Genomic DNA, 11,827 nt, shown 5'->3' with positions numbered 1-11,827 from the left:
TATACTAATGTATATCAGTATTACTAATATATTATGTATTTATTAAAATGAATATGTTGAGAATTTATCAAGTCATAAAATATTATTAATATATATTTAAATAAATTTTCATGTTTAAGATTAAAATTTTATGTTATAAATTATAATAACATTATCTTATATATAATAATATAAATTATAATTATATATATTATATATAAAAATTATATATAATATTAAAAAAAATTAATTTAAAATATATAATATAATGAATTGGTCCGGTCTAATTCTAAAAAGTATAGAACTGAAACCGGACCAGTATCTGCTGATTTTGAAACTAAGGGAACCGGTTTCAAATCGGACCGATCTAAAACTGGACCAATTCAACGGGTCCGAACCCATTTTGCGGTTAATTTTTACACCCCTAGCCGTATATGGGGGTGGCGCAGGAGATTCATGTGCACATGAAGAATTAGTGGCCTGTTTGCACAAGGCTTAGGACTGAAAGAAAAGTCAAAAGTAAATTGTTCATCTTGAGCCTTTTTTTATTTTTTATTCGATGGACATAAATAAAATTTCACGTTATTTCTAAGAGACAAGTAAATAATTTTTCTTTAACCCATGCTTATGAACAATGTAGAGTAATTAATTACATATTTAGAGTAGGGAATAAAAGAAAATATCAATAACAAAGAATCAACCGCAAAATAACATTCGTGTGATCCTATCATCCCTTGTTAACAACAAGAGGCTGAAAAAAGAAGATCCACCACAAAAGATCATAGACTCATAGTACAAGTACAGCCAAAACATCGCTTAGTTAATGCCATTAAGCAAATAAATGTTCATTGAAACAAATGTAAGAATCAAGTAAAAGAACACTATACACAGAAGCAGCCGGTTTTGCAAAATTTGGTTGAAAAAGACCATTTTCTACATTGGCAAATGCTGAACTTTTCAATCACATGTAGCAGCAGCAACCAAAAGATAAGAGGGGTATGGGAAAGGGGTAGGGGGTTGGCGTAACCCAAAACTTCAGCAAAAAGTTCAGTCATCACATATATATTTACATGGTACCATTCTCCTCTATTGATGACTCAGAAGCAGAGTCATCTATTGTAGAGTTTGAGATTGTCTCTGATTGGCTTCCACTCTCGCTATCTGAAATTCCAGATGGCCTATCTTCGAGTGGTTGTTTCAAGAACCAATACATAATACTTGCAGTTAATGTGAGGATCATCTTTTGATTTACCTGATAAAAAATAAAAAAAAATAAAAGGTACCACCGTGTCAAAAGTCTTATTTTGTGCACGAGGATAAAGTGAAAATAAGAAAATAAAATAAATAAACAAGTTCCACATTAAAGACTTCACATGATTACTTATTGATTAGTGTTTTCACATTGTGTTGTGCTTGAAAGACAAGCAAGTCCCACGTAAACTACAACTTCTAGGTGGGTAGAAAGAACCAAAAACAAAAAGTGCAGTGAAGGCTAGAACTCCAAAGTTTTTCTTAAGTGGTATCAAAGTAAACGATCGTAGGTTCAAATCATGATTCAACATTTCACCTCATTTCATCTACCTCTATTCTGTGTCGATGATAATACCTGCTACAGTGGGATGTCTAATATCTGCCTAAAAATGAACAAACCCATGGTTATGGTTCAGAAAGTACCTCGGTTATATCTTCAGGCAACAAAAATATTGAACAGCCAAGCTTCCTCGCAATGCTAATGATGTAGGTGGCATTCATCTTTTTCTCCTCATCTGAATTTGGCCATTTTTAAATAAAGCAAAATATTATTAGAAAACATCTTAATAACGTGTAAAACCAAACAACGCAATCAAGATCACACAGAATTTAGATATGCATTATCCTGAGCAATTAAAAGTCTAAAATATTTATGGACGTAGTGAGACTCAGAAATTGTAGATCATCACTAGTCCAAGCAAACCAACTATATACCACATCACAAACGATTATCCCATAAGTCAGCTTTCTAATTTATAGAAACAAAAACGAGACAAACAAGCAAGCAGCTTGAAGATAAACTCATAATAAGTTTAGAGAAAAATCATAGTGGCTATATGAGTATACATCTTTCTCTAAATAAAAAGCAAGCCAACACTTATCTATAATAATAATAATAATAAAAAGAGTGAATTTAGGGGCTAGAATGCAGGAATTCATGTAATAGCTTGGACCAAAATACCCCTCTATAGATCTCCTGTTGGATTGAAATGCCCCTACTACAGTTCCCGAATTAGGCAAATGCCCCCTACAACAGATCAAATTAGAAAAAATACCCCTGATCCAAATCAAGCTGATCGAAATCGGTATAAGAACTCTATTTTGCCGAGGGGAGCATTTTACCTCTCATGGTGCTCGATAAGGTAGAAATTGCTTTCCATGGTGCACATCAGGATGGCTAATCTTTTGCTCTACATAGCCCCCCCCCCCCCCGGCGGGGCCCTTCCCATGGTGCTTTCCCTTTCCACGATGCTCGCCGAGGCGTCAAACACATTTGCCCCATGGTGCTCGTTCGGGGGGTGAGGTGAGCACTTCCCCTTTCTACAATGCTTGATGAGGTGATGAGCACTCGCCTAGGGTGAAAAGTGCTCGATTGGGTGGCGAGCACTTTTTGCTCTCCATGGTGATCCCTTGCGAGCGAGCATAGTGAGAACACTATCCTGCAATGCTAGACTAGTGGTGAGTGCTTTTACTCATGGTCCCTTTTTTATATATACTAGCCGAGGTGGCGAGCTTTATAATCTCTCTCATGGTGCTCATTGAGGTGGCGAGCTTTATAATCTCTTTCCTACGGTGCTCGCTGAGGTGATGAGCACGTTGGTGCTCGCTGAGATAGCGAGCCTTAGCAAGCACTTATCCCACAAAGCTCGCCAGGGTGAGCACTTTCCCTCGCCACAAGCACTTTTGCTCTCTCGTTCGAGGGCGAGGACTTTCATTATGCTCGCTAAGGTGGCGAGATGGTGCCTTGCCAAGGTGGTGAGCACTTTTGTTCCTAATGTTTTGCTTGCATGGTGCTCACCTAGGAGCCAAAACACTTTTTCTTTGTTTGGTACTCGTCTCGGGGGAGCAGTTTTGCTCTCCATGCCACTCTCTCCTGATCAACACAAAGACCAATCCAAAATTATCCCAACACCCTTTTTGTTAAAATATTCTTGCCCTCCCTTGAGACGGGGCTTGGGCCTGCATCCTTTCTAGTCAACTATCCTTCTCAGAACTAAAGCTGTAAGTATTCAACTTCTGACCATTAGTAGCACCCATATCAAACTACCAAGGTCTACTACCCAAAAGATGACATGCATCCATGGCTATTACATCACATCATACTTTATCGTCGGACCTAAGGGCCAATAAAAAAGGGCATTAAACATCGTGTAGATATTGTTACCTCACTTGCCTTCTTTAGCCGTTCCAACCTGTAAGGAGTAGTTCATCTGTAGCCTTAGCTTTTTTATGGCCTTTTCCAAGATCACATTGTCACCAGCTACTAGAATTAATTTGGTAGTTTACCTTGCCCCAAATAGTGTAGGTAGTTTGGAAAATGTTGTTGCGGCACCCATCACTTTCCTCTGCTCAGCAAGGGTACTCTCCTCACCACCAACTGCGACCTTGTGTGGCCTTGCACTCAATCCGCCAAACTCGATGACTGCTTTAAAATGTGATTCAGTTGTGGCCACCTGGAGACTCGAGAAGATCCATCCCTGGTGGCTTGAGACTGACTAAAGGGCTTCTGGAGCTGACCTTGTCAAGGTGGAGTGGCCATAGGGGCCCTTCAAGATGGACTCAAGGAGGCTTACATTTTGAGCTCAAGATTATCCTAAAGGTTGATTGCTAAGCAAGTCTTTACCCTAGGCGGGTAGAGAATCAGGGCCTTCAAGTTGGACTTAAGGAGACTTACCATTGGGGCTTGAGATTATTTGGAAGGGCATCAGGTCGATCACTTTGCTTTGGAGGATTGGAGCAGCCATAGGCCTCTGAGTTGGACTCGGGATTATGCCACAATTGTGGAGTAAATTTTTGTGACACATTGAAGAAAGACAGAAATTCATATTATATTTTTATATTTTATACTGACGTGGTAGGTTGCTTGTGCATTTTATAAATACACCTTACCACCCCAAGGATCAGTTTGAAATTTTTAAACCACGATTACCAATTAAAAAAAAGTCTAAACCTTTGGAATCTAAACAGTAATTTTCCCAAGAAAAAGAAGGAAAAAAAATACGATCTTCAACAAATAACATCAATTTTCCATGTAAAACAATTAGAAGGTTCTACAACCCACAAAATTCAAGAAAATGGCTAATTGAAGAAATTTTGATGACATTAAAAACAAACATACCTGTTACCCCTTTTGTAACAAGACTCCAGTTTACGGCTCTAGGTTGCACAGAGCTAAGTAGCTCAAGGAAGAAAAGGCCATTTGACAAGCTTTTGTCCTAAAAAGTTTGTAATAATATAAACAGATCAGATTTCTACCACTAAAAAAATTGTAAATGTTACCAAGTACAACTCTTGAAGAAAGCTTCTATTAGTTTTAATCATAACAAGCCAAGATGGCAAACCCTTGACAGTAAAAATATTGTGAAAAGAAAAATGATATTTTTCATGTTATTTTTTATCATCCTAAGTTACACGTGCTGATATAACACACTTTAAGTGGTTTCTATTTAAATGATAAACATATAAAGTCACATTAGGGATGATAAAATTCAACATTGCTTCCTTGAAAATGATAAGTTATACTTCATAAGATAGAATAGGTATTTTTTGCTCACATCAAATTTAGCCAATATTTTCGAGTATCTCTCATGAATATGCATGGTTTTGAATTTGTTGCTGCTAGGATCTGTTTCTTGACCTCAAACATGACTACACCATCTTACCATATAAAAGAAGAATGTATATTCTATATCTCTCTCCTGTAGGGTTGTTATACACTACTTCCGTATGTTGAGTATCTTATGAAACCCCACTTGCCGGAGCCACAAACAAATTTTACTCTTATATTTCCATATATGAAGAAGCTTCGGAGAAACAGAACTTATGTTGTTTCATGTTGTTCAATTGTTCATTAGGGTTTTTGATCTTGAACTTATCAGTAATCAACAAGAAAAATTTAGCTCTTGATAGCAAACATGCAGTAAAGAAAAAGGCACTGCAGAAATGGTTACCTTAAAACTGTCCATGCGACTTTGGCTCCTTGAGTTGCTCACTTTGGTATTGGCCCATTCTAAAATATCAGCATCTGCGATTTCCTTCCCGTGGGAGTGAAATCTCAGGTTTTTTAGAAGTTGGAGGATGCTGTATCGCATCAATTGCCACAAATAAGCTGAAGAGCATTCAAAACTTAGATTCAGGCAGAATTTTATTGCTTCTGAGATCTAATAAAAATACTCCAAATCTTAGATGCGAGCTCGTATAATCTATGGATGAAAAGTTTTCATCCTTAGATTGAATGTAATAAAGAGAGCATACCTAAAATCAACTTTTTACTTCCCTGCACAATATCATTTCCAGCGATATTAACCAAGGAAAACTTCAATTGTTTGCCAATTTTCACCACTTGGTTACAGTTCTCTACTTTTCTAAACGGCATCTTAATTGGAGGCTTATTTGCAATTTTCCAATTGACAATCCCTGGAGACACCTTGTCAAGGGTCTCTAGGAGTAACCACCTGCAAGGTCCAGTTAACTTCAACTCAGGATGAGATAAAAATGAAGAGACAATTCATAACAGCATCAAAATATTTTCATGGTCACAAAGTTTTCTACATATGAAAGTCTTGCAACTAATGTTTTCACTATTTCGACATGATATTGGACTTCCGAACTCTTGCAATACTTGATTGGGGGAGTTTATGTGATCACATTAAGATAGAAGGTTGGGAGAATGAAACGAATGAATAAATTTAGCTTATTTGCGTTCAGAAGTTCAGATAAAGAATGACTACTAAGAATTTATGATCATAATAGAAAAATTGTGAAATATACTCACCCGTCTCTAAGATCTTCAAAAACATTGTTGATATATGTTGAGTTTCCAAGACTATTCATCCAAAGGCGAAATGCTCTCTCTTCTCTAGTTACTTGGGTGTCATCTGGCAAAGTTTCAAGGAAAGATATCTGTTTTGTTTTGGTTGAAAGCCCATTCCTACAGGGAAAAAATTATGATTAGTTTTACATCTCTCAATTCTACGAGAAAAGGCCAGAAGAAGGAAATTTATAATTGTCAAATCATATTGAAAAACAAAAGTGACAGCTCGACAAGGGATCCATTCTCACCTATGCTGGAAAATATGTGCAACAAAAGCAAGGTTCAGATTTGGGGAACCTTCTACTATATCTTTTGCAGTTAAGTATCTCTTGCAGCCCATCCTGTCTGCGTGTTCCAGAACTAACTTCGCTCTTTCCAAAGGGTCCTTTGCAGACAATGCTGATGGATTACCATGCTCTGGTGCAAGAACGTTGAGGAGATGAGCATAAGCTTCTCCATCCTGCAGGTCAAGCATCTTGGACACTTAATACCAGCATAGATAGAAGATAACAATATCCATTATTAAAATCCGTAGCTGTAAATCTGTCGCAGCACTACAGTGCCGTTGGTTTCTTGTTATTGGTTTCTATAATTTGATAGTGAAGGCATAATATTTGAAATTTGATTTGACAGTAACAGTAACAGCAACAGCCACTTGCCGTGTCAAATAAACAAAGTGAACTCTTTTTTTTGTATCAGCTCCTAAACAACAAACGAGAAGACATATTAAAACATTGTCCGTTCAGTGCAAATGTATACACAACAACTAATCATCAATAAGACTATGATCTACAAATACAAAGAGAAGAGATTATACAGTTGCGAAAGAAGGTGAACGCGGTTGAGCATAAATAACCCTTTGAATTAATTGATATCATTAAGCTGACCAAGAAAAAATTCTGTCAATGAATAGTCTCAAAATTTTACAGTACTTCATTACTTTTTCAGTCATAGAAGTTGAGAATATCTTCAACTACAGATCAACTAACAAGACATCACTGATCTATTTGTAGATCATTATCTATGAATGCTTAAAAAAGCTCATGTCAAATTTGAGCTACATGTAGGCCATTCACAAGAAATATTATTTATATTTTCACAAAAGCCAACAGAACACTAAAATATTATAATTATTAAAGAAAACAAATAGAAGTTTCGACTTTTTCTCGTGTACCTTTACATCAGAGGAGAAGTTTGTGACTATCTTCTTATATCCAGCTTTCTTGAGTTGAAAATTCATCCATCTTAGTAAGATCTTCTCTGGTGATAGACTCATCAACTCTTCCACCTCCTGTTGGTTCAAAGTTTATTAATGAAAATCCCCGTTCGATAACTATTCAACGGACAACAACTTCTATTGAAAAACCACATTTACCTTACTATCTTCTACCAACTCCACCAATTGTGGTGTCTTCTTCAAGTTGAGATCCGCTAATAATTGTATCTATTATAGCATATAATCATAGGAAGAGTCAAACTTCAATTTAAATACTTAGCATGAGGGAAAATGACTTCAATTTCTATCAACTCAAGGGATCCACAGCATCATATGGGGCATTCCTTAGATAACCATAGTTCAAATTATGCCCATAGATTATTTACATATTTAACCATCATGATCAGGAATCCTACTTCTTTGTAGAATTAAATTAAGTGGATAACAATGAGACTCTCACCTTGATGATCTGAGAAATCAATCCAAGCATAAGATGCCGCTGAAAACAAAACAAAGAGGATATTATGATACTTGTATGTTAAAGCACTACCATTCTCCAGCAGGGGAAAAACATGGAATTAAATATGCAAAATTCAGCAATTGTAGAAAAGTTGTAATTGGGTTTTGTTTTATCATTTTTATGAAAATTTTGGAGATCAAAATGTTAACATTAAGACTTTTAAACCCTCTATTAATATGAGATAGAGATTATTTTACTAGAGTTTTAATTTTGCTTCTAGACGTTAGGCAGATATATGGAACATTGTCAGACCAGAAATCCGGGACAACTGTGGCTGGTCACCAGAGAAGTTACTTGTTCGAAGGATCCAGTCTTTCAGATTACGGAACATGGCAAGTGAACTGTGTAGAATGCCTCAAGATATACTAGTTTAATTACATAGAATACGTTTCATTTAATATATCTAGTTACTGTTGCTCATCACTCATGTTTATGACTAGTTATATTCCAAGGGATCAAAAAGATGCTTGAATTCTCGTGTCTCTAGTAATGGACAAGATACACCCTGTGTTACGATCCTACATCGACTAAGTATGAGATTGGTTAATGGTTTATAAGCCCCTAGGCACCCTTCCCTTATAAGCTAGTTTTCAAGGGTGAGTTCTACCTAGTGGGTTCATAACAAATGGTATCAGAGCCACTCCACATCTAAGGCCATGTTGCGACGGTTGCAATCGTGCGGCACGGGGGGTGATGCCGGCATGGCAGTGTTCGCCCGGAGGTAGGAAAAGACCTAGCGCACAACCAGCCCGTGTGAGCGCCGGGACCGTCATGGACGTCGACTGCGGAGCATGGTGGTTGTTACGATCCTACATCGACTAAGTATGAGATTGGTTAATGGTTTATAAGCCCCTAGGCACCCTTCCCTTATAAGCTAGTTTTCAAGGGTGAGTTCTACCTAGTGGGTTCATAACACCCTGCCCCTTGCAGGCCAAGAAATATTCACAAAACCAGAAACCCCAAACATAGTGTAAACTTTTCATTTTTTTATAAGTAAAATAAAATTTTATTAAATCAAGTAAATAGCTCAAGTACACAGGAAGGAGCTAGAAATGTATGCAAGAAAGCCAAAATGCATGAAATACGTACCCTTCCTTCAATAAAGTCCTGAGTACCTATATTGACTACGGTACATCCAATAGCCTTGGCAGAGTTGAGACAGAGCGTATGATTTTCATTCCTTTCCCATGGATTGAGAACTCTCTTGGTGTTAATGGCTCGTTCATCAATAGTTCCAGGGACTGCCAGATTGATTAGCTTACTGCATCAAAGAAAACATACTTTTGAAACTGTGAAGATCAAGAAGGTTAATCGTAAAAAGTCAATAAAGAAACAGGAAAGCTAAACTAACCAGAGGAGAACTCCATCTTTTGCAATCTCGAAGAGATCGTTAGTTGAAGGATCGATGGGAAGGTATCGCTTCAGAAAATCATCTTGTTCAAGGTAATTATTAATATGTTTAACATAGGAGGCCTTCTCGGATTCGCTAATAGTGTGAAGCAATGTGGTGGTGGCAGCTTTGAGGAACGCGGATGAGTTCTTAGCATTACTTCCGGTTCTAGCACTTGCAGGGGCTTGTAGTGTCAAATACACCTGCCATGAATTTCGCATTACAAATTATGGTTCTGCAACTGATAATTCTTTTCTATTTTCTTTCATAGCCAAAATCGTCTTTAAACTCATAAGCATGAAACGAAAGGTGCATTTCCATTTTTAATGACTCCGCCCAGTTTGGTTGCAAAAAGAACATAAAGCAAAGGAAAAAATCCGATGACTGATTCGTTTCGTCTTTATTCTTTTTTGAATCTTGAAAGACTGAAAGAAAGCAAAAAATTGCAACAGTCGAAGTAAGATTTTAGATTCCTTTTTGAAGTACATTTTCTTGGCAGCCAAACAGAAAACAATCAATTCACAATCCACAACTAGAAAGGAAGAATCGAAAAAATTATGATTTCGAACGCAACCACTTTTAACAAATAAAGGGCAAAAAAGGAAAAAAGAAAAAAAGAAAAAGAAAAGCAGATGTGATTCACAATTCTTTCTCTGTTACGTTTTGTCAACAAGCAAACATAGAATTCTTGAACTTGATAAGATGTATTCAACTAAAGCAGAAGAAATCGACAACCCAAACATCAAAAAACAAAATCATCAATGGATCAATAGAATCTTGAAGGCGAGAGAGATTGAGTGAGTGAGTGAGAGATCGTTACTCTCTTTCCTTGAAGTTTTTATTGAAGGAGTTACTGACCCTGAGAAAGGACTCGAAATCCACATCTTCGTCCACATTGCGATACAAATCTTGGATAAAAGAAGCTCTCTCTTCCTCAGTTAGATTCTCTCCCACTACTTTCAAGCGAGACATCTTGGACGCCAACTCCCCGACCGTCAGCCTCCCTCCGCCCTCCCTCTTCATGCTCATGAACTGCACAAACCGCATCGATCGATCATCCACCACCGTCCGTTAACGAACAAACACATAAACAAAAAAGAAAAGAAAACACGTGATAAATATCGATCCAGGAATCCCAGAGCTTAATTAATAAAGAACTTACGTGGGTCTTTAGGCTGCGGAGCTCGACTTGAGTGAACTGGTTCTGCAGCCATGGATCTGAAACAAGAACGCCAAAGTATCCTGACATCGAAAACTTGACTCTGATCGAACGAAGCTAAGTTAACAAATGCAGATTGAATCAAGAGAAGGATGTGCTTCCTTCTACTCTCTCTCTCTCTTCTCTGAGTAGTTGGCCCTTGGGTGAGTAATTTGGGAGAGAAGAAACAGACACTTGGGACGGGGTAGAGCTGTCAGAGTTGAGAGAGAGAGAGAGAATTCAAATAATGGCCCCTGTGTCCTTCCTTTTCTCTTTCTCTCTCCTCCAAATCTCTCTATCCAGTAGCCTTTAAGGTTTAAACACTTGGGAAGGGGCCCACCCTGTCGATTTGCAATGCGCATTAACCAATTTGACCTTTACTCCAACGGTAATAATTTATTTGTAATAGTTTTATCATTGAAAAATGATAAATACGGTTCACTTCTCACAATATTTTATATAATAATATTTTTTTAAAAAAATTATTTTCATAAACTATCTTATAAAATTAACATATTTTTTTCAAAATATCTTTATTTTACAATAAATATTAAAAAATATATTATATGAATATCATTACTCTATCTTTTTTATTTGTAGAGGAATAAATACTCAACGTCTCTTTGGTTGTTAACGGTCGTATCTACGTCTCTTTGAACTTTTAAAGCTGTTGGGTACTTACTTTGGGTTTAATTCAATTTTGCGGCCATTCAATAAATATTAAAACATTTATTGTAAAGTTGAGATGATCTTAATTCTTAATTAAATAATTAATAATATGATTAAGACGTAATAAAAATGGTCTTATTGTAACTAAGTCATCATTAAAATCATAGAAGAGTACAGTGATTGTTGAAGGGCATTATCATCGGTTATGGTCTTCTATTTGAAAAATTCTATTCATTATCTTCACATACTACACACCATATTTTTTTTTTTACTAAATATGTGATATATAGATAATGAATAGAAGAATTCAATAAGTTTAAGAAGAATAAAACAAAAAAGACATTAAAATTTTTTTTAAAAAAAAAGTGTGGTGTGAGTAGATGATGAGTATTAAAGCTTCTTATATTTCTATGCCGCCACGAGATAAAAAAGAGAAATGTTACTTATTATCTCCACACCACATACTAACATATAGTTTGTCATTTTTATCCTTATATATTTAAACACAAACAACATGTTTAAATATGTGCTTAAATAGAATGATAAAAATGATCGATCACATATTAATGTCTGATGTAAGGATAATAAGTAGAATTTTTAAGAAGGTAGAATTAAAGTGAAACCTCTGAGAGAGGTAGTTTTCAATTGGTGTGGGGGAAATATAGAATATTCTGGTGGGTTATTTTGTCACTTGCTAGTGAAATCTAAAACAAAAAGAGTAATATGATTTTAAGATCTACGTTCTACACCACATATTATTTTCACGGTATCTATATAATTTAAATTGTGAG

General features: G+C 36.3%; 1 protein-coding gene across 1 annotated transcript; it reads right to left on the bottom strand.

The window, feature by feature from the left end:
• Positions 1 to 778: 778 nt before the first annotated feature.
• On the bottom strand, positions 779 to 10,647 carry LOC121240381 (fimbrin-2). Its single transcript, XM_041137806.1, has 14 exons — positions 10,332 to 10,647; positions 10,028 to 10,201; positions 9,131 to 9,372; positions 8,869 to 9,040; positions 7,720 to 7,758; positions 7,419 to 7,487; positions 7,218 to 7,334; positions 6,292 to 6,503; positions 6,005 to 6,160; positions 5,485 to 5,684; positions 5,181 to 5,338; positions 4,349 to 4,445; positions 1,654 to 1,745; positions 779 to 1,231 (listed from the first exon to the last, which is right to left on the bottom strand). The coding sequence occupies exons 1-14, from the start codon at positions 10,416 to 10,418 to the stop codon at positions 1,046 to 1,048; spliced, it is 2,001 nt and encodes a 666-aa protein (XP_040993740.1). The 5' UTR covers positions 10,419 to 10,647; the 3' UTR covers positions 779 to 1,045.
• Between the last annotated feature and the right edge of the window lie 1,180 nt (positions 10,648 to 11,827).

This window comes from Juglans microcarpa x Juglans regia, chromosome 7S (assembly GCF_004785595.1).
Source record: "Juglans microcarpa x Juglans regia isolate MS1-56 chromosome 7S, Jm3101_v1.0, whole genome shotgun sequence".
Taxonomy (NCBI): Eukaryota; Viridiplantae; Streptophyta; class Magnoliopsida; order Fagales; family Juglandaceae; genus Juglans; species Juglans microcarpa x Juglans regia.
The sequence above is the reverse complement of the archived record's forward strand: the minus strand, read 5'-3'. Positions and strand labels throughout refer to the sequence as shown.

Excerpts from the sequence above, each read along its gene's own strand:
- LOC121240381 (XM_041137806.1), bottom strand. The coding sequence starts at position 10,418 with ATGTCAGGATACTTTGGCGTTCTTGTTTCAGATCCATGGCTGCAGAAC. Across the intron at positions 9,373-10,027 it reads ATTTCGAGTCCTTTCTCAGG|GTGTATTTGACACTACAAGC; the intron begins GTCAGTAACTCC and ends AATTCATGGCAG. Across the intron at positions 5,339-5,484 it reads AAGTAAAAAGTTGATTTTAG|CTTATTTGTGGCAATTGATG; the intron begins GTATGCTCTCTT and ends AATGCTCTTCAG.